This window comes from Salvelinus alpinus, chromosome 4 (genome assembly GCF_045679555.1).
Source record: "Salvelinus alpinus chromosome 4, SLU_Salpinus.1, whole genome shotgun sequence".
NCBI classification, from domain to species: Eukaryota; Metazoa; Chordata; class Actinopteri; order Salmoniformes; family Salmonidae; genus Salvelinus; species Salvelinus alpinus.
The window spans coordinates 66,813,258-66,836,829 of record NC_092089.1 but is presented as its reverse complement, the minus strand read 5'-3'; the positions used below and the strand labels follow the sequence as shown (position 1 = coordinate 66,836,829).

At 42.5% G+C, this 23,572-nt stretch overlaps 1 protein-coding gene across 4 annotated transcripts; it reads right to left on the bottom strand.

Annotated features, from left to right (window-relative positions):
• Nucleotides 1-1,767: 1,767 nt before the first annotated feature.
• ssh3 (slingshot protein phosphatase 3) lies at nt 1,768-22,520 on the bottom strand. 4 transcript variants are annotated; one of them, XM_071398540.1, is made up of 17 exons: nt 22,349-22,520; nt 21,689-21,859; nt 15,800-15,837; nt 14,183-14,372; nt 12,441-12,556; nt 11,040-11,108; nt 5,251-5,316; nt 4,854-5,036; nt 4,673-4,766; nt 4,169-4,297; nt 3,523-3,569; nt 3,265-3,411; nt 2,754-2,954; nt 2,500-2,683; nt 2,268-2,378; nt 2,043-2,141; nt 1,768-1,963 (listed from the first exon to the last, which is right to left on the bottom strand). In XM_071398540.1, exons 2-17 carry the CDS (start codon nt 21,734-21,736, stop codon nt 1,769-1,771), a joined length of 1,917 nt encoding a protein of 638 aa, XP_071254641.1. In that variant the 5' UTR covers nt 21,737-21,859; nt 22,349-22,520; the 3' UTR covers nt 1,768. The 4 variants fall into 4 exon arrangements, with proteins under 4 accessions (XP_071254641.1, XP_071254642.1, XP_071254643.1 ...); XM_071398541.1 differs by having other exon boundaries at nt 22,353-22,489; XM_071398542.1 differs by lacking the exon at nt 21,689-21,859 and having other exon boundaries at nt 22,349-22,470.
• Between the last annotated feature and the right edge of the window lie 1,052 nt (nt 22,521-23,572).

Genomic DNA, 23,572 nt, shown 5'->3' with positions numbered 1-23,572 from the left:
CATATATTACCATGCAATCTTCATAAACTTTAAAAAGATATGGTATGTGTGTAATTAAAAATCTAATAAAGGAATAGAGAATGGCACTTAATGCATACAATAATCCCAATTGGCAGCACACAGCCTCTAATGTCTGTCTTCTCTGTGAATTTAAGGAATCATTGCATAGATATCATTAAACCATAGATATGCCCTGAGGAGAGAGAGGGCGGGCAAACTCCACATATGCATGTGGTATGATACGTACTGAAATACAGAAGAAAAATGTACATACATTCCAACTTCTATGGACCGTAGGTAAGTCTAACCAGAAACACAACGTTTTTGTCATACACATATTGGTGTCATTAAAACAATGAGCCATCACTACCAATTGCGTGTAAATGGTTTGGTGAACAGTGATACATTAACACAGGTCACCAACCTTTGAGTCAAAATGCAAGCCGAGATCTACCGCTCAGATAACAAAAACATTTGCCTATGCAACGACCAATTAAACACAGTTCTGTAGCAATGACGTTTGTGCAGTAGGCTATAGGCCCAAAACATTATCACTGCATATTGCCTACCCTTGAATTGCCCAGCCAATGTTGTTCTTCTCAGACCATTTTTTAAATTATATTTCAACATTGTAGGTATATGATCACACTCGTAATATATAATTTGTTTTACTTATGAGGCACAGCTAAGTGAGCATTATATATATATATATATTTTTTTTTACTGGACTGATGGCCTGTTTCTGATGGTTAGTCTGAGGGGAGGAAGGGAGCAGCGGACCCTCTCTCCGCTGAGAAAAAGGGACACAGTCTTAATCCATCTGATGGGAAATTTAAGTCGCACTGCATTATTTCAGCCTCAAGCACCAATTCATGTTGACCAGAGAAAGTGAAATATTCCTCTATATTAAAAAAGACAAGTAGAAAATAACGCAAGCTTATCGAAACACGCATTCTTATGTCTTATAAAACGGTTGAACAAAGTGTTGACAGCAGTGGAGGCTGGTGGGAAGAGTTATAGGAGTATGAGCTCATTGTAATGGCTGGAATGGCACAGAGTCAAACATTTGTTTTCCATGTGTTTGATACCATTCCATTTATTCCATTACAATGAGCCCATACTCATTCAAACAGCAGCTCTTTGCTGTATTCGTTGAGTCCCTCTAGTCATGGTTTGAAAAGTTTTTAAATCTCACATTATCAACTTTGCTGTGGGTTCGAGGCTTCTTTTTACAGTCTATGGCGCGAGGAAACTGCAGACACGGTGATCTGAGCTATACGATTGGCCAGCGGTAGGCCTATAGCTGCACTTGATTTGCTGTCTGAGCCTGCCGAGTAAGTGGAGTTCTACCTTCAGACACATGAAATGGTTAAAAATGTGAACACTTTACCTTCCCGGCGCTCGGGCTGCTGAATCAAGTGCACCTACTGTCAAAAGTGCTAGAGGGAGAAAAAAAAAAGGGGGAAAAAAAGGAATCCAAGGCCTTATCGTTGTTTTTCTACAGTGTTTGGTGATCGACTAGAATGGCTTGGAGATCAACCAGTCAATCGTGATCGATCGGTTGGTGACCACTACATGACTGCTAAATAATCTATAATATAATGATGATAGTTGGAGTCTAAGGTCTGATGTCTATAACTATATTAGGGTAATTCTTTCATGTTTATAGCTTGAAAGTTGGCAGAACATTTAATCTCTTCCTATTAGTGTCTCCTCTAGGCTTCTCATTCTCCATCCCCTCTCCCGCCGCCTCGTCTTCTGTTCCTCTTTATCGCACCTCTGTTGTCTTGGCATCTCCTTCCCCGGTCTCAGGTTTGCTTGGCTCCGCCCCTTCCAGTTTTCTGAGTCCTGATAGGCGGCTTGGCTCAGGTGAAAAGTCCACATGGGCCCTCTGATGCATGAGGCCTTTCCGTCTATAACTCCGCCTCCGTTGCCCTGGAGACCTCCGGTGACTGTTGGCAATCTACGCCAGCGAATGATAAAGGTTAAGAAAAACTGTTGCCCTTTCTTCTCTACCCTTCCCCGTCTTTTACCTCTCTTACCTGTTCATTCCTTAGGTCCTCGTCTTCCAGTTCGTTGATGGACTGCATGAGAGAGAAGAGGTTCATCCTGCCACTGCGACTGGGGCTGTGAGAAGCCACCTAGAGAGGATGGGAGGGAGGGTATTAGAGATAGATAAACAGGTTGGTTTTGACATTGATTCAGTGTAATACAAATGTTAAAGAAGCTATTGTCATGTCACTACACTTGTGAGAGAGGTCGCCCACCTGTACAGTGATGAAGGGATTGGGTACAGACGGTTCCATGGATGGAGCAGCTGGTTCTGTGGGTGGAGCTTCTGGGTCAGTCTCAGACATGTGGGCAGGCTCTTCAAATACCTGGTCAAGAGAGGGACAGAGATTTCTGATTGCTTCAAATAATTAAAATATAATAAAATTGCACAAAATAAAATTCATCTGGATCTTGACAATATCATCCTAACCATACATATTTCCTAACCTTCATCTCTATTTCAACTTCATCTGGACTCTCCAACTCTTCTTCTTCTTCCTCTTCCTCCTCGCTCTCTTCGCTCTCCTCCTCCTCATTGCTGTGTGAAGCAGCAGACTGCGCTCTCTCAATCTTTCGCTGCTCCTTCTCTGCCCGTGACTTCCACCTCCAGAGAGCGCTGTGGCGCTGCTGACTGGAATGGAGGGTACAGTAAACATACAGGCGATGTTAGGTTAAACACACACACACACACGTTAATTAACCTGGCGTTGAGGATGCCGCTGTAGGTGTGGAGCTGCTTCATGAAGCCGTCGTTGGGCTGGACGATGGGCCTGCGTTCCGTGACGTAGGACAGAGCCACCTCCAGGGGCCAGCGCTGCTGCTTCATGGCGTAGGCCACCACCGTGGAACCAGAGCGAGACACACCCATCTTACAGTGCACTAGCACCGCCTGGCCACTCTGCCTATGGGGGGGTGAGGAGGATGTGTTATCATTGTGTGACTAAAATGAACAGTGCCGTAGCCTAGTGGTTAGAGCGTTGGACTAGTAACCGAAAGGTTGCAAGTTCAAATCCCCGAGCTGACAAGGTACAAATCTGTCGTTCTGCCCCTGAACAGGCAGTTAACCCACTGTTCTTAACTGACTTGCCTAGTTAAATAAAGGTTAAATAATAATTCCCACAATGTTCTAGAATAGACTGATCGACTTAACATCCATATCATTACAGTGCAATGCAGGGAGAAGGTCTAGGAGTGAGAGGAGGGTGTGACTACCTGGCTGTGTTGATGAAGGAGTATGTGTCTTTCCAGTGTGACAGCAGGTCTGTAGCCTCCACGTCGTACACTCTGATATTCATGTAGCTGAAGGATTCTGGGAAGAAGTTGTCAATCTCCCGCGTCACGTTCAGGATGTAGCCCACACTGCAATGTCATTGGCAGACAGTTACCCAGCAACAACACATTGGTTTGCTTACGCACCTTATACAAGTCAATAGCAAGCGTACACACACACGCAGTAAATTGAAGGTTTACTTGTTTTTCTGTAGCTCCTCAAAGTTGGCAGCATTCCACTCAGAGCCCTTAAAAGACAGAGACACACAGAGCCTAATTCACCAGCCTGGAGAGGAGAGGGTCAGAGCTTTCTATTTACCAGCTGTAAACACTAGGCTCGAGTCATGTGACCGACTCTTGGCTACAGCACACTTCCTGTGTTGATCATTCCTGAGGAGATTTCGCAACTTAAATCCCCTAGAGTCCATTGATGCACCGGTGCGTCAATCTAAGTAACATAATTTAAAAAAATCCCCAACAAAATCTGTCAGTTTAAACTAGAGATCTGTCACCCTTCCGCATCTGTGGTGGAAAGTGGCAGAGCTACAACGCTGTTTATCAGACCAGGAGAAATCCTGAAAAATCGGTCTTCTCACAAAAACGTCTGCAGCATTTCGAACGGTTTGGCCTAGAATATGACCACTCTAGGACTCCCACAAGTGTCACGAGACGAGTCTAAAGCAACCCATCGAAATGAATGGAGGTACAGTACTTTTTACCGCTCCTCATGATCAAGGTTAGGGATTTGGGATCGGGTAAGCTGATCAGATCTGTGGTTAGGGGCTACTGCTGTATACTGCTGCATAGGTCAAAGGTGACCGTATTAAAAGGGTCAGATGGGACTCACCAGGAACAAGTAGTCAAATATTTTGGAGGGCTTGTCCATCTGCGCCATGGTGACCATCATCTCGTTGTCGATGTATTCCTTGTAGTTCTTCATGTCCACGCCTATCCTGGTCTCCAGGGCACTGCGGACCTGGAGAAAGGAGGAGGATGGCCAACCGAACAGCAGCACAACGCCATGTTTGCTCCCAATGAGCATTCAATCCATCCATGAGGTTAAACTAAACCATTGAGCTCTGGTTCTGACTTGACCGGTTTAAATGGCTTGTGTTAGAGGTAAGGTGTCATAGATACGGACACAGACTCTACAAGTCATTTCGGTCAGACTGTAGACCGTAGACTCCCTGTACACTACCAGATGAATTATGATTCTATCAAGCGATCTACTTCGGTTGCATTTCATTGGCAACTATTCGGTTCGCCTGTGACCATGACAAGTATCGGGCTTACTTCATGAAATCTATTATGGATATTATATTCCATCTCCATTGGTCTCTCTCCGTGGTACCTGTTTGGAGGTGATATTCTCTAGGTCTTCTGTTCTCATGATGTCTCTGAGCTGCTCTTTGATCTGCCGCTCCACAGACACCCTCTCTGTCGAGCTGCATACAGACAAGACAGAGAGAGACAGAGTATGACTACCTGCATCCCCTTCCACATCTAGCTGACACACACACACACACACACACCTCTGCCCGGCGCTGTCCCTCCTGACTGACTCCAGGCCCGTCATGGCTCCCCACTCGTTGAGACAGAGACGGTCAGACTCCACATGACCGTAGTAGTATTGGGCCCAGTCCAGCCCACAGCCTGGGATCACTGCCCCCTTCACCGCCCGCTCGCAGCAGCCATGCAGCGCCTGCAGCACTGACCTGGGGACAGCGGAGACACACACATCAGGGTCTACACAGTGGAAGGAGGCAAAAGACGCAAATTCAGACATGGCCATTATGGACGAAAGTGTAGAGGTTTTAGGTCATTCTATTACAGTACTGAAAGGGAGTATCGTATGTGTGTGTTTACTGTATGTCAGACAATATTCAACCGACCACAGTCTGTAAGGAAACAGAATTGAATAAAACCTACCACATAGTCTGTATGGAAACAGGCTTGAAGATTCTCGTCTTTTCTGCCGATGTGACACTGAAACCACTGAGAAGGTGAAAAAAAAGGGAGGGAGATTGAGAGAGAGAAAGAGTGCAAGACAGATGGTGTGTGTGTGTGAGAGAGAGGATCATTGCAGTGTGAAGGTATGATCCTGCTAATGGCAGACACCCAGTCAGTGGGTGTGAGAGAGTCATGGTGTGACAGACATCACAGCGACAGCATGTGAGCCCTATTACCTCTACACAGAACAAGACAGGGCTACAACATCAACTTAATGCGGTTTCTTTTTCCTGGGTAAAGATTGGAGTAATCTGATCCTAGATCTGTGGTAAACAGAATCTTCTCCCTTGAGCCGACACTGCTGCACACCCAGGTCAACGACGCAACGCATTCCCACCACACCAGAACAGCCAAAAGCTCTACATAAACTTTATAGTCAACGCTTAAAACTATTGGAATATTGGAATACCAACTGTGCTATTTTTTGTTTCTTTGCGCTGATCCTAAAAATCTTTGTACATAATGTTTCGGCCATCTTTTCATATGACCAAAAAGAGCTTCTGGACATGAATACAACGATTACTAACCTCAACTTGGATGAGGAGTTCTATTTCAATTAATCGGAGGCGAAGGACATAATGCTCATCCCAAACTAGGCCCAGGTCACTGGGAGGAGGCGGAGCTACAGAGGTCGCTGTGCAGGATATCTAACGAAACTGCGACGGCGAGTGGATAAGTCACCATTAGCCTCTGTTCTATTGGCGAACACCAACGTGATCTCTAGAACTGTAATAGCCTATGTTTCACTGAGTCGCCACTGAACAAGGACATGGAAAATATAAATCTAGTTGGTTTTCTATACATCAGTAGGACAGAACAGCTGCGTCCGGTAATCTGAGGGGAGTGGGAGTTTGTCTCTTGGTCAACAGCAGTTGGTGGGTAGGTGATTTCTAATATTAAGGACGGTTCTGCTTGCTGGAGTTAGATTACCTCATGATACGCTGTAGACCACACTATTTACCAATAAAAATGTATATTTTTCGTAGCTGTCTATTTACCACCACAAACTGATGCTGGCACCAAGACCTCACTCAACAAGCTATATTTGGCCATATGCAAAGAAGAAAATGCTCACCCAGATGCAGCGCTCCTAGTGGCCAGGGATTTTACTGCAAATCCATTTTACCTACACTACCGTTCACAAGTTCAGGGTCACTTAGAAATGTCCTTGTTTTTGAAAGAAAAGCACATTTTTTGTCCATTAAAATAACATCAAATTGATCAGAAATACAGCGTAGACATTGTTAATGTTGTAAATGACTATTGTAGCTGGACACGGCAGTTTCTTTATGGAATATCTACATAGGCGTAAAGAGGCCCATTATCAGCAACCATCACTCCTGTGTTCCGACTCCGGGATGCTGGCCTTCTAGGCAGAGTTGCAAAGAAAAAGCCATACCTCAGACTGGCCGAATAAAAATAAAAGATTAAGATAGGCAAAAGAACACAGACACTGGACAGAGGAACTCTGCCTAGAAGGCCAGCATCCCGGAGTCACCTCTTCACTGTTGACGTTGAGACTGGTGTTTTGCGGGTACTATTTAATGAAGCTGCCAGTTGAGGACGTGTGAGGTGTCTGTTTCTCAAACTAGACACTAATGTACTTGTCCTCTTGCTCAGTTGTGCACCGGGGCCTCCCACTCCTCTTTTTATTCTGGTTTGAGACAGTTTGTGCTGTTCTGTGAAGGGAGTAGTGCACAATGTTGTTCCAATCTCTCGCATGGAATAGCCTTCATTTCTCAGAACAAGAATAGACTGACGAGTACAAACTTGATTTGTACCAAATGCAATGCTCCTAGCTTTAGAAATGTTTAGGACCAGTTTATTACTGGCCACCCATTCCAAAACAGACTGCAAATCTTTGTTAAAGGTTTCAGTGACTTCATTAGCTGTGGTTGCTGATGCATATATGGTTGAATCATCAGCATACATGGACACACATACTTTGTTTAATGCCAGGTCATTGGTAAAAATAGAAAAGAGTAGAGGGCCTAGAGAGCTGCCCTGCAGTACACCATACTTTACATGTTTGACATTAGAGAAGCTTCCATTAAAGAAAACCCTTTGAGTTATATTAGATAGATCGCTCGGAATCCACATTATGGCAGAGGTTGAGAAGCCATAACACAAGTTTTTTTCACCAACAGGTTATGGTCAATAATGTCAAAGGCTGCACTGAAATCTAACAGTACAGCTCCCACAATCTTCTTATTATCAATTTCTTTCAACCAACCATCAGTCATTTGTAAGTGCCCTTCTCTATAAGCATGCTGAAAGTCTTTTTTAATTCCTTTACAGAGAAATAGCATTGTATTTGGTCAAACACGATTTTTTCCCCAACAGTTCGCTAAGAGCAAGCTTATAGGTCTGCTGTTAGAACCAGTAAAGGCCGCTTTACCACTCTTGGGTAGCGGAATTACTTTGGCTTCCCTCCAGGCCTGAGAACAAAGACTCCTCTAGGCTCAGATTAAAGACATGACAGATAGGAGTGACTATAGAGTCAGCTACCATCCTCAGTAGCTTTCCATCTAAGTTGTCAATGCCAGGAGGTTTGTCACACTAACTTTACAAAATTAAAATTTGCAATGCTTTTCTTTCATCATTTGTTTTTTTTTAATGCATGAATAGGATCACTCACTGTTCATTGTTGGCATTTCCTGCCTAAGTTTGCCCACTGACAATGAAGTAGTCATTAAAATAATTGGCAACATCAAATGGTTTTGTGATGAATAAGCCATCTGATTCGATGAAAGATGGAGATGAATGTCTTTCTACCCATAACTTCATTTAAAGTACTCAATTTTTTTCCCCATCATTCTTTATATCATTGATTTTAGCTTCATAATACAGTTTATTCTTTTTGTTGGGTTTAGTCACACAATTTCTTAATTTTCAGTAAATCAGTCAGTCAGATGTGCAGTCAGACTTATTAGCCACTCCTTTTGTCCCATCTCTTCAACCATACAGTTTTTCAATTCCTCAATCCATGGAGCCTTAACAGTTCTAACAGTCAGTTTCTTAACCGGTGCATGTTTTTTAAATAATTGGAAGAAGCAATTGCGTAAATTCATCAAGTGCAGGACCTGGATGCTCCTTATTAATCACATCATACCAACAAATATTTTTTACATCATCCACATAAGAGTCACAACAAAATCTTTTGTATGATCTCTTATACACTATTTTAGGCCCAGCTGTTGGAACTTTGGCTTTCCTGGATATAGCCACTACACTGATCACTGCGTCCAATGGGTACTACAGCTTTAGAACAAAGTTCTACAGTATTAGTAGAAATGTGATCGATACATGTGGATGATCTTGTTCCTGTAGTGTTTGTAAACACGCTGGTAGGTTGATTAATAATCTGAACCAGATTACAGGCACTGGTTACAGTAAGAAGCTTCCTCTTGAGTGGACAGCTTGATGAAAACCAGTCAATATTTCAGGTCCCCAAGAAAGTAGACCTCTCTGTTTACATCACATACACTATCAAGCATTTCACACTTAGATACTGACTGTTCGCACTTGGTGGCCTATAGCAACACCCCAAAAGAAAAGGCTATAGATGTGCCAAGTGAACCTGCAACCACAACACTTCAACAACACTTGACATAAGAGCTTCTCTAAGCATTACAGGGATATGGCTCTGAATATATACAGCAACACCTTCCTCATAACCATTTCGGTCTCTTCTATAGATGTTATAGCCTTGTATTGCTACTGCCGTATCATCAAATTAATTATCTAAGGGAGTCTCAGAAATGGCTAATATATTAATGTTATCTGATGTTAGCAAGTTATTGATTTCATGAACTTTGTTTCTAAGGCAACATATATTTTCAGCCCTTTGCTGGGTAGCTTATCAGAGATAGACATAATACTGAAAAGGGCAAACAAAACAAGAAAACTACAAATTCAGTAGTCCATGAATCAATTGGTGTGTGTGTGCGCTGTGGGGTTGAAGCTACGAACCCATAGGCTTGGCTTTCATCCCTTCCAGGCTTCTGGAAGGGAGGGTGGACAATGAGCCTGTCATAAAGGATGTAAGCAAATGTCCCCAAGTGCCCTGGCAGCTTTCATGGCTGGGGTAAATTCTTTCCTCTTCTGGTGAGCATCTTCAGGATAGTCCTTGTTGAGGAAAATATACGTTCCTCTCAAGTTCTTGGCTCTTTCCAGAACAGCTACCTTGTCCTTGAACCTCACAAACTTGGTGGGTTTTACAGTCCTGTGGGGGCGCTCCACCTCAATCTTCCTGTGGTCCATCTTCCATTTTTCAGAGATAATTTCCCTCACTTTGTCCTCAGACTCCGTCCAGGTCTCATGTGGAGATTCTGCAATTCCATCCTCAACCATGTTCCACCTCGATTGTCCCTTGATATTTCTGATTTATCAGTCATTGTTATGATGTCCTCAATGACTTACAGATTGCTGTGCTCTTGCCATTCTCCTGTTTGAACTCACCGAGCTGACCCTGGGAGAACTGCAAACTGTTCTTCAGGTCCTGGACCTCTCTGGTCAAGTTATCCATTATTTTATTAGTTGAATCCACCAGTATTTGGACAAAAACACTTAAAGCTAATTTCTTGATGTTGTAACAACTGCTTGTATAACTGTTTTTATTCGTTTAAAAGATCCTTCACGTGTGATAGACACATCACTGTCCTCAACGGTACTCCCGCCGGCTTTGGTCTTTGTCATGGTAGCTAGCAACGTAGGTTACGCTGTTACTCCTCGCAGTTCCAAACAGGGAACTCGGTGTCCACGTCACTAAGGACCTATCATGGTCCAAACACACCAATACAGTCATGAAGAGAACACCTCATCCCCCTCAGGAGGCTGAAAAGATTTGGCATGGGCCCTCAGATCCTCAAAAGTTCTACAGCTGCGCCATTGAGAGCATCTTTGACTGGCTGCATCACCGCTTGGTATGGCAACTGCTTGCGTACTGGGCCGAGCGCCCTGCCATCCAAGACCTCTATACCAGGCGGTGTGAAAGGAAGGCTCTAAAAAGGGTCAAAGACTCCCACCACCCAAGTCACAGTCCGTTCACTCTGCTAACGCACGGCAAGCGGTACCGGAGCGCCAAGTCTGGGACCTAAAGGTTCCTGAACATCTGCCCCAAAGTCATAAGACTGCGAACAGTTAATTAAATGGCTACCCGGAATTTCTATTTCTCACCTCCTACCTACATGTACTTCAATCAATCAATCACCTAACCAAACATACAGGTACATATTACCTTAAATCACCCTAACTACCTCGGTACCGGTGCTCCTTGTATATAGCATTGTTATTGTTATTTTATTTTTTATCTATTTGTTAATTTTCTTACTTTTTAACTGCATTTTTGGGAAATGGCTCGTAAGTAGACATTTCACTGTAAAGTCTGCACTTGTTGCATTCAGCACATGTGACAAATACATTTTTATTGGATTTGATTAGGAAGTACTTATGCAGTGAATGCAGATGTTTTAAGTGTTGCCCTAAGGGGTGACATAGTGACAGAAACAGAATGATCCAAGTACATAAACAGAAAGAGATTACTCATTGGTATTACTATGTCTGGCCAGCCACCAAGATGCCAAGCCAACCATGCTGTGACACAGGCTCAGCTAGCTACTTCCTAGTTTCCTCATTTGTCTCTTGCACTCTTTCAGTTCACCCCTCCATCTTTCGCTTTCACTCACAACACGTTTTTAAACTCTTACCCATCTCCGTCCAGATACACTTGTGTGTCGCTCCATACCGGCACAACCAGACCGATAGTACACTGACATCTGAAAGATACAGAGACAGACCATTTTAATACATTTGTCTTAAATTTGGCAACATTTAATAGATGTATTTTCTATCAACATAAGTCATTGTCTAGACTGGTCTAAGGTAGGGCGGGGCGAAATGGCCAAAATATATCACAGTATTTTAAAATTGGACTGTATGACAGTATTTTAAGTTTTTGAATAATAAAAGTTGTAAATTTGCTTTGAGTAGTGTGTAATCCTAGGGTTGCAACATGTATATTCTAAATTATTTCAATGGGTCTTTCTCTATACCGATTGTTTAATACTGTTCAATTCAACAACAAAAAAAATTCAACAATTTCTGCATCCATTTGAGATCATTTCCACACTGCCACGTAGGGCTGCAAGATATGAGCAAACAATCTAGACATTATTTTTAACCAAATACTGCACTTACGATTTAGAGCAAAAACACTTGGGTTCACTTTTGGAATTATGGAAATAGAATGATTATTCTAATTCTATAGTTAGAATAGTATAGTGGGCACTTTGAATATAGTGTTGGTTGATATGACAATGAATGAAAATGCCAGGGAGGAGTTATTGTGACAGGGTAGGAACCAAAGTGTTGATAAGTGTTCACTAGGGGACCCTATAATCTTTGGCTACATTGAATGTTTTCTCTTAGCTACTTCGTATAGCTAACATTTTCATGCTTTGCATATTCCTCTTAGATTTAGACGATACGGTTGTACAAACAACATACTGATTTAGGTCTACACCATCACTGGTATTATCAGGCTGTATAGCTAATTACATTAGTACATTTATTAGTTAGCTAGCCAGCTAACTAACTAGCGATTAGCGGCAAACAAGATTTAGGCCCAACTTGCTAAGACAAACGCGCTGTTTGTAGATGTAAGAAACGCAAACTAAGTGTAATTATAGAACGCTATGAAGAAAAGTGAAAACAGCATCATTGTCATCAACATTGCTGCATTGACCATGCAGACTGAACGCAAGTGTCTCGTGGTCGAGGAACAACGAATGCGCTCCTTGAGTGACAGGAGGTTGGGCTAGGTCTGTGTGGAAAGCGGCATAGAGAGAGAGAGAGAGAGAGAGAGAGCGAGAGAGCGGAGCAAGTTGACTCAAGTAGTGAACTATAAAAATGGACGTTACACACTGCGCATCACATTTAACAAACCAAACATTCAAATACCGTTATACAAGGTAAAGTAAAAACCCAAACCGGTCCGTGCATCAGTACCGGTATATCGTAAAATACGGAATACCGCCCAGCAAAAGGTCTAAGGTAAAAACAGCAACCGCTGTACACCTCTACTGAAACAATGATAACAGCACACACACCTGTCTGTGTCGGGGAAGTCCATCCCCAGTAGAATGCTTTCCTGTTTGTTACTGAAGGTGGAGACTATGATCAGATACCGTACCCTGACTGGACTCACTGACTCCAACCTCACCGCCTGCATGGAGATGGGGAGGTGAGAGAGAGGGGAGGAGAGAAAGGAGGGATAAGGGATGACATGTACAGGTAGGGTTGAGAGAGGGGTAAAGGGAATTTATACACTGAACAAAAATAAACAACTATTTCAAAGATGTTACTGAGGTACAGTTCAGTAAGGACATCAGTAAATTGAAATAAATTCATTAGGCCATAATCTATGGATTTCACATGACTGGGGACCACAGGTACCTTTAAAAAAAAAAAAGTAGGGGGCCTGGATCAGAAAACCAGTCAGTATCTGGTGTGACCACCATTTGCCTCATGCAGCGCAACACATCTCCTACACATAGACTTGATCTGGCTGTTGATTGTTGCCTGTGGATTGTTATCCCACTCCTATTCAATGGCTGTGTGAACTTGCTGGATATTGGCGGGAACTGTAATATGCTGTCGTACACGTTGATCCAGAGCATCCCAAACATGCTCAGTGTGAGACACGTCTGGGGCACACAATGGGGCACTCTGTTCACAACGTTGACATCAGCAAACCGCTCACCCACATGTCTGCCATCTGCCCGGTACAGTTGAAACTGGGATTCATCCGTTAAGAGCACACTTCTCCAGTGTGTTAGTGGCCATCGAAGGTGAGCATTTGCCCACTGAAGTCAGTTACGACGCGATGCTGGAGGCAGCTTACGGTAGAGAAATGAACATTCAATTCTCTGGCAACAGCTCTGGTGGACATTGCTGCAGTCAACATGCCAATTGCACACACCCTCAAAACTTGAAGCATCTATGGCATTGTGTTGTGTGACAAAACTGCACATTTAATGGCCTTTTGTTGTCCCCAGCACAAGGTGCACCTGTGTAATGCTCATGCTGTTTAATCCGCTTCTTGATATGCCACACCTGTCAGGTGGATGGATTATCTCAGCAAAGTAGACATGCCCACTAACAGGGATGTAAACAAGTTTGTGCACAAAATGAGAGAAATAAGGTTTTTGGAACATTTCTGGAATCTTTTATTTCAGCTCATCTTTTATTTCAGCTCATATATAAAACGCAACATGCGTTGGTCCTTTTTGTTCACTATATGTATATATATATGTGTGTAGGTGGATGTTACTAGCCTGAGTGCCAGTCTGGTGTGTTATCATGCCAATACCTTGTCATGCCAAACAGGTTTGGTTTGACAATGAGTAATGGAGTTGGCAAGAGCACAAACAGATCGGGGACCACCAGGCTAGGATGTTACATGTTGGAGGTGTATAAGGGTGAGTTACCATACTCTCTATAATGTAAAAAGGCACTTTGAGACTAAGTGAAACGCATTACATGAATGTGACCCATTAGCAGAAGCTTTTAACATTACATTGCGGAGTGTTCCAGGCATCACGCCTGTTCTAGTCATGCTATTGTAACAAAGGTGGTTTGGTGAACCACACAACAGTGATGAGTAACCTTGCCTGAGACCTGAAGACTTGCTGATGCCCAGGCATTATCTAAGCACTAAGACAGCTTTGTGGTGTGCAGACTACAGATGACCCAAGTTTAAACCCAGTTCTTCACACACTGCCTGTCCTTTCCATTATATGCTTATTCTATACATTCTATCTCTGGACATGTGACTGCTGACAGGTCTCACCAGTTTGATAGTGTCCTCTGGTCTTAGTAGTGACACCATGGCGTGCAGCTGTCTGTGCTGTGTGTCTGAAGCTCCGCCCCCCAGCTTCAGAGGTGAAGGGGAGTGATTGGGCGACATCTCTTCATGTGGCCCCTCACCCTCTCCCTCTTCCAGGAGAAGGACGGCCCCTTTGACCAGAGCAAAGCTCTCTCTGTTTTGGAGGATGGAAGACTGAATTATTACTTTGAAAGATGTTTGCAATCAGCCTTCCATATGACAACATCCAAACTACAGTGTATTCGGAAAAGTATTCAGACCCCTTGACTTTTTCCACTTTGTTACGTTACAGCCTTATTCTAAAATGGATCAAATTGTTATTTTTCCTCAGCAATCTACACACAATACCCCTTAATGACAAAGAAAAACAGGTTTTTAGAATTCTCTTCTTTTTAAAAAACAAAACAAATGTATATTAAAAACAGAATTATCAAATGTACATATGTTTTCAGACACTTTACTCTGGCTGGGCCACTCAAGGACATTGAGACTTGTCCCGAAGCCAGTTTTGCATTGCCTTGGCTGTGTGATTAGGGTCATTGTCCTGTTGGAAGGTGAACCTTCGTCCCAGTCGGAGGTCCGGAGCGCTCTGGAGCAGGTTTTCATCAAGGATCTGTCTGTACTTTGCGCCGATAATCTTTCCCTCGATCCTGACTAGTTTCCCAGTCCCTAAAAACATCACCACAGCATGATGCTGCCACCTCCATGCTTCACCATTGGGATGGTGCCTGGTTTCCTCCAGACGTGATGCTTGGCATTCAGCCCGAAGAGTTCAATCTTGGTTTTATCAGACCAGAGAATCTTGTTTCTCATGGTCTGAGAGTCCTTTAGGTGCCCTTTGGCAAACTCCAAGCAGGCTGTCAATGCCTTTTAGTGAGGAGTGGCTTCCGTCTGGCCACTCTAACGAAGGCCTGATTGGTGGAGTGCTGCAGAGATGGTTGTCCTTCTGGAAGGTTTTCCCATCTCCACAGAGGAACTCTGGGAGCTCTGTCAGAGTGACAATCGGGTTCTTGGTCACCTCCCTGGCCAAGGTCCTTCTCCCCCAATTGCTCAGTTTGGCTGGGCGGCCAGCTCTAGGAAGAGTCTTGCTGGTTCCAAACTTCTTCCATTTCGCAAGGTATTCTTGGGGACCTCTAATGCTGCAGAAATGTTTTGGTACCATTCCCCAGATCTGTTCCTCGACACAATCCTGTCTCGGAGCTCTACGGACAATTCCTTCAACTTCATGGCTTGGTTTCTGCTCTGACATGCACTGTCAACTGTTTATAGAAACATTTCAAGGATGATCAATGGAAACAGGATGCACCTGAGCTCAATTTCAAGTCTCATAGCAAAGGGTCTGAAAACTTATGTAAATAATGTATCTGCTTTTTATTTTTTTAGTAAATGTGCAAAGATTTCTAAAAACCTGTTTTCGCTTTGTCATTATGAGGTATTGTGTATAGATCGATGAGGATTTAAAAAAAAATTAAACACATCTAAGAATAAGGCTGTAATGTAACAAAATGTGGAAAAGGGGAAGGTCTGAATACACTGTACATACAAATTAAATTCACAACCCAAAGAACCCCACTAATCTACCTTTTCTGAAGTCTCCCTCTTCTTGGGATGCTTTCATCCTTAGAAAAAATGATATGAAAGATGATTAATTTACTAACAAACTCCTTAGCCCAGTGGCGTAACTACATCGTCACATGCACGTGCTAGATTTATCAGTGGACCCCCAACGTAAATCAGAAGAGCAACAAAGTCAACAGACCAGATGAACTGGAAAGACACTCACACTTACAGGTGGCCAAAAATAACTAACTGAAAGACATGCACCCCAATAAGCCACGCCTCCAAATCCTTGCTATAATACCATTGGACAGTATTTGCTTACGTCCCAGCAATCTTTGCACCCCCCCAAAAAAATACATTGTAACTATTCAGTGAGGTATGTGAACCAAATAGATTTGTCATCAAATATTTGGGGATAAAAAAATATATATAATTACAAAGAACCATGACTGGGATGTTTTGTATGCAAATCACTTGTAGGTGTCTAATAGCATGAGTTCTTTTTCGCATTTTTTTCATGTTAAACAACGCGATTGACTAATGATGTCCGGTGTACAAATTATAGGGCCCAACATGAAATGACTAGGGGGTCCATGCGAAACTTGATATTGAGAGCTTGACATCCGCCACTGCCTTAGCACAATTTTTTTTGTGCCATCATGCCAACTCCCTGTAAATCATTGTCATGCCAAACTTCACTTGACAATGACAGCAATGTAGAACGCAAGAGCACAAACAGATCTGGGCCCAGGCTATAAACAATTTACTTTTTCAATCTACAATCTATTAAATATACCATCTTGTGTCACATATTGAAGTCTGCTGACTACAGAGTGACAACCCTCTTCAGATTTAATAAGGGATTTATTTCATATCTAAAACCAGTTATGTGGCATCGAGAAGTGGGTATTTCAGTGTTCATGTACTGAAAGAATGAGCAGGATCAAGAGTAAAATGTGCATTTACAACGATAGGGAGACAGGGAGAGAAAGAATAAGAAACAGAGGAACAGAAAAGACAAACGGAGGGAAAAGTGAGAACAGAATGTATGAGGGAGGGGTAGCTGCAGTATCAAGGGTTCAGCAGTGTGAGAGTGAAACTTGAGACAGTAACATCAGGGTGATTCCTCACAAAACCAGGAAAATACAATTTCACGAAATGTCTTCCATAGAATGTTTCTTTGGAGGAAGGATTGTTGACATATGTATGTATATCTAAAAGCATCATTGAGAAATAATTAATCAAAGTTGGCATATTTATGACATCTTGGCCTTACCCACGCCTCCTTTAAGACTCCATAATGTTTCATCTGAATCTGCCACAAAACTAAAATTGGTGTCGTATGAAGCTTTATCGCTTGCTCTGTAAAATCTGTAGTATTTTGCTTTCCATAACAATTTTCGTACATTAATTTATTAACATTGAAAAATATAAACACGAATATTCAAAATATGTAATTTTAGATTTTTCAATATATTTTTGAACATAATATACACTACGGGCATATCAAGGTTCCAGAGTGGGATCTCTGCTACTTTTAAAGTTATGGGTCATTTTTAACAGAGAAATTGGCATAGTAGGCAATGTAACCAATCACAGCCCTCCTTTTACTTGTATCATTGCACATCCTGCAGATCACCAACAGAGGGCGACCATTTTGAATCCAATTTTATATTCAGGCTGTTGGTAACGCTTACAAATTGGATCATAACTCAAAAAGTAACAGAGATCTCACTCTGGAACACTGATACGCTGTAGAGTATCTTATGTTCAACAATATATAGAAACATTTGCTTCATGAAAATGTGTATATTTTCTATATTAATGAATAGTCACATTTTTAATCCAAGCAAATTTGAGAACAAGGCTACCAAAATTCTACCAGCATATTGATTGCGCAATGCGCATGGGCAATACCCTCGACCACTGCTACTCTAACTTCTGCGATGCATACAAAGCCCTTCCCCGCCCGCCCTCATGCAAATCCGACTACGACGCCATCTTGCTCCTACCATTTTATAGGCAGAAACTCAAAACAGGATGTACCAGTGACGAGAACCATTCAACGCTGGTCCGACCAATCAGAAGCCACGCTTCAAGATTGTTTTGATCACGAGGACTGGAATATGTTCCGGTCAGTCTCAGAGAACAACATCGACCTATACGCTGACTCGGTGAGTGCGTTTATAAAGAAGTGTATTGGAGATGTTGTATCCACTGTGACTATTAAAACCTACCCTAACCAGAAACCATGAATGGATGCTGGCATTCACACAAAACTGAAAGCGCGATCCACCACATTTAACCATCGAAAGAGGTCTGGGAATATGACAATATAAGTTTAGTTATTCCCTTCGCAAGGCAATCAAACAAGCGAAATGCCAGTACAGGTACAAGGTGGAGTCGCAATTCAACGGCTCAGACACGAGACGTATGTATGTGGCAGTGTCTACAGGAAATCACAGACTACAAAAAGAAATCCAGTCTGGTCACGGACGTCAAGCTTCCAGACAAACTAAACACCTTCTTTGCCTGCTTTGAGGATAACATAGTGCCACCGTCGTGGCCCGCTAACAAGGATTTAAACATGTTAACCCTCGCAAGGCTGCTGGCCCAGACGGCATCCCTAGCCGTGTCCTCAGAGCATGCGCAGACCAGCTGGCTGGTGTGTTTACGGACATATTCAATTGCCCCCTATCCCAGTCGGTTGTCCCGACATGCTTCAAGATGGCTACCATTGTTTCTGTACCCAAGAAGGCAAAGATAACTGAACTAAATGACTACCGCCCCGTAGGACTCACTTCTGTCATCATGAAGTTCTTTGAGGGGCTAGCAAAGGATCATATCACCTCCACCTTACCGGCCACCCTAGACCCACTTCAGTTTGCATACCGCCCCAACAGGTACACATACGACACAATCGCCATATCCCATCTGGACAAAAGGAATACCTATGTAAGAATGCTGTTCTTTGACTACAGCTCAGCATTCAACACCATAGTACCCTCCAAGCTCATCATCAAGCTGCAGGCCTTGGGTCTCAACCCCAACCTGTGCAATTGGGTCCTGGACTGATGGGCCGCCCCCAGGAGGTGAAGGGAGGAAACAACATCTCCACTTCGCTGACCCTCAACACTGGGGCCCCACAAGGGTGCGTGCTCAGTCCCCTCCTGTACTCCCTGTTCACCCACGACTGTGTGGCCATGCATGCCTCCAACTCAATCAGGAAGTTTGCAGACGACACAACAGTAGTGGGCTTGATTACCAACAACGACGAGACAGCCTACAGGGAGGTGGTGAGGGCACTCGGAGTGTGGTGTCAGGAAAACAACCTCTCACTCAATGTCAACAAAACAAAAGAGATGATTGTGGACTTCAGGAAACAACAGAGGGAGCACCCCCTTATCTACATCGAAGGGACAGCAGTGAAGAAGGTGGAAAGTTAAGTTCCTCGGCATACACATCAGACAAAATTAAATGGTCCACCCACACAGACAGTGTGGTGAAGAAGGTGCAACAGCGCCTCTTCAACCTCAGGAGGCTGAAGAAATTTGGCTTATCACCCAAAACCCTGACAAACCTTTACAGATGCACAATCGAGAGCATCCTGTCTGGCTGTATCACAGCCTGGTACGGCAACTTCACCACAAGGCTCTCCAGAGGGTGGTACGGTCTGCACAAAGCATTACCAAGGGCAAACTACCTGCCCTCCATCACACCTACAGCATCCGATGTCATAGGAAGGCCAAAAAGTTAATCAAGGACATCAACCACCTGAGCCACTACCGGTTCACACCGCTATCATCCAGAAGGCAAGGTCAGTACAGGTGCAGCAAAGCTGGAACCGAGAGACAGAAGCTGTTTTTCAATCTCAAGGCCATCAGACTGCTAAACAGCAATCACTAACTGAGAGAGGCTGCTGCCTACATTGAGACCCAACCACTGGCCACTTTAATAAAATGGATGATCACTAGTCACTTTATACAATGCCACTAAATAATGTTTACATATCTTACATTACTCATATCACATGTATATACTGTATTTTATACCATCTATTGCACCTTGCCTATACTGCTCGGACATCGCTCATCCATATACTTACATACTTACACATTCACCCCTTTAGACTTGTGTGTATTAGGTAGTTGTTGGGGGATTGTTAGATTACCTGTTAGATATTACTGCACTGTCAGAACTAGAAGCACAAGCATTTCGCTACACTCGCATTGACATCTGCCAACCATGTGTATGTGACAAATACATTTTTATTTGATTTTGATTTGAATTCATTTTATAAAATTGTTACATAACTCAAAATACTCCTCATATTACAGAGCAAGCGGTAAAGCTTCATACGACACCAATTTTAGTTTTGTGGCAGATTCAGATTAAACATTATGGAGTCTTAAAGGAGGCGTGGGTAAGGCCAAAATGTAAAATATTCCAACTTCCATTAATTATTTCTAAACTATGCTTTTAGATATAAATATCAAATTTGTGTCAAGTATCCAAAAGGAACATTCTATGGATTACATTGCTTATGGCGCTTTTTACATGGAAATGCCCACACCGGACGTTGAAAAGTAGTTGAAATTTGGTCAGTCCAAATCTGAACCAATCATAGATGTCTGTTTCACAAGTTATGCCAGTAGAGTAGAGTTCAGTACATTACTAGAGCACAGTATAATTTACTGTACTGTAATGTATTGAACTATACTTTACTGTGCTGTGATGTGATGTCCAAAGGTGGTCACATAAAACTGGTAGGTGGTCACATAAAACTGAGGGAGATTTTAGTGTCATTGTGTTACCAAACTTTACATCGGTTCTTCGAGTAAATATGTTTTTTAGTTTTTAAATGAACTGGAAATTGTTAAAACTAGTCCTTCTGCATAGTTGTATGGTTTGTTTAACTTTGGAATCAATGGTTTTTGTTTGTCGTACTTTTAAAGTGAAAAGTCGTTGTCATCATCATTCGGTTACAGTGGAACTGCCCAAAAGTCAAACATGTCAACAATCCTTCCTCCAAAGGACCATTCTATGGATAAAATTTCATGAAAATCCCCCCAAAAATCATGGTATTTTTTTGCCATCACACAATACCTGTTATTCAACTGACATGTCCAGACAGACACACACAAAAAATTGTAGAGGGTAGGCTGGAGAGGAGCGTTGAGGGTTTGAAAGGAAGAGATGAGTTAACAGTAGTAGAGATGACAGAGTAGTAGTATGCAGGGGGACGGAGGAAGACAACGTTATGTCTGCCTGTCCGGGGAAGCTGGGAACAGAAAAGTGAGAATGCCAAAACATCAGGTGACACACTCGTAACATACCAGCGAGGCCTTGGAAGTAACAGTTTAAATTAGCCTGTTAAAGTTGCTCTAACTGTTTAAAGAGAAACACAGAGAGGGAGTGAGAGGAGACACGATAAGGACTGGGGGTGAGTGAGTGACGTTATCATTTGAAACACTGTCCGTGTGGTGGTGAGGGTTAGGCAGATACTCTGTGATATATCACACAGCTTATGGGCTGTGATATATCACACAGCTTATGGCATGTTTGCCCCTCTACTTAGATATGTCATCTCTGCTTGTCAATACAAATCACTGCCTTGGCTACCAGACAGCATCAAATACCCTTTACATTATCAACAATCTACAATGCTGTGATGATGACATCGCAAATGAATACACCAAGCAGGTTATTGGACAGCCTCAGGCAAAGACTGTTGTTCATTAACCAAAGCAAATGGATTCTGGATAATAGGCCATAGCAGGCTTGGCCAGTGTATCGAATCGCACACTGTAAAACAGAGCATTATATGACGTGAAGTGAAGGCGCTGCCATGGAAAATAAAAGGCTTGTAAAGCTGCATTGCGATATGTGTGGGGCTCGCGGGAAACTCACCGGAGCGGTGGAGATGGACGGCGAACGATGCAGGGTCAGAAGAGCCATGGCAAGGCACCGCTCGGTCGGTCGGTTTTTTCACGCGCACGGATCAAAACAAGAGGCGAGTGAGAAGCAGCGGTTTCCCTCAAATGTGTGGGCGTGGAGGGTATAGGATGTATTCACACAAATCTGGAACGAAGTTGGAGCTGATGATTAAATACCAGTTTATACATTATCTGCAGACACAATGGATAGTGGAGGAGACACAAATTGACACGTAACATTATAGGCATTGATGGAAGATATGCCATTGTAGTTACATGCAAAGCATTCCTTCACAACGACCACGTATGGTGATGAAATGAATGCGCGCTGCACTGCGGCCGAACGTACATCTCCAAAATAAATAGAATGTTGCTACAATGAAACAATGTGGCTAACTAACTAGACGTTTCTGAAAAATAGCAACATTTGAGAATCTAGAGCATGAAGTTAATTCATATGCTAGATGTCATATGGAAAACATGTAAAGCATCAACTCAGTTTGAGTGGACAATCTGCTCTGTTGATCGTTTGCAAATCAACAAGCAAGCTGTTAGGCAACTGATCCATGCTAGCTAACTAAAAACAAGTGTGAAAGGGATAACGTTAAAGATAGAGCAAAAGTTCCTATTTTACCTGCCTCCGACAAAATGCCTCCTTCTGATGCTTCTCCCTCACATGCAGTGAGCTTGGATATTTGTATTTTTTAATCCTTCGCGTTGGCAAAAGTTATTCGGCACTCTGATATCCAAATTAATGGAGAGTTTACTATTTCATAGAACAAGGAAGACATCGGCAAAGAAAAGCAATCTACAAGGAGGGGCATATAGGATTGCTTTTCTTAAAGGGGAAATGGCAAGATTTCTATTATGATGAATATGCTATTGATTTAGGTTGTTTTGCTTTTGTGAGTTATCTGCACGAATCCGGTTATTTTAGTTATGTATAGTGTAGGCTACTTTCCACAAACCATATACTTGTTATATAACTACGTAACTGCTGTAGGCCTATAACAAACTGTATTGTAGGATTTCCAACTCATTAACTGTTACATGTGCTACTGCACAAACAAACAAGAACACTGATGATGATTTTATTTATTTCATATTGATCATCTTATTATGAGTATCTATTTATTCATTCATTGGACGTTGGATGCCCAGAAATCAGTAAAGGCAGTGAAAGGATGAATAGGTGAAAATCTGGTGATGTGCCTTTGAACAAGGTACTTAACCCCAATTGCTCCAGGGTCGCCATTGATAACGGCAGACCCGGGCCGTGATCCCACTCTTCGAGGGTGTCTCAAGTGGAGTTGGGATATGCAAAAAAACATATTTCTAATTCACACACAGTGGTGGAAAAAGTACCCAATTCTCATACTTAAGTAAAAGTAAATGTAATTTATAAAATGTACTTAAGTATCAAAAGTAAAAGTATAAATCATTTCAAATTCCTTAGATTAAGCAAACCAGACGGCACGATTTTCTTGTTTTTTAAATGTATGGATAGCCAGGGGCACACTCCAACACTCAGACATAATTTACAAACGAAGCATTTGTGTTTAGTGAGTCCACCAGATCAGAGACAGGAGAGATGACCAGGGATGTTCTCTTGATAAGTGTGTGAATTGGACCATTTTCCTGTCCTGCTAAGAATTTAAAATGTAATAAGTACTTTTGGGTGTCAGGGAAAATGTATGGAGTAAAAAGTACATTATTTTCTTTAGGAATATAGTGAAGTAAAAGTAAAAGTTGTCAACAAAAAAAAAGAGTAAAATACAGATACCAAAAAAGACGACTTAAGTAGTACTTTAACGTATTTTTACTTCAGTACTTTACATCACTTTTCACATATGCGTGT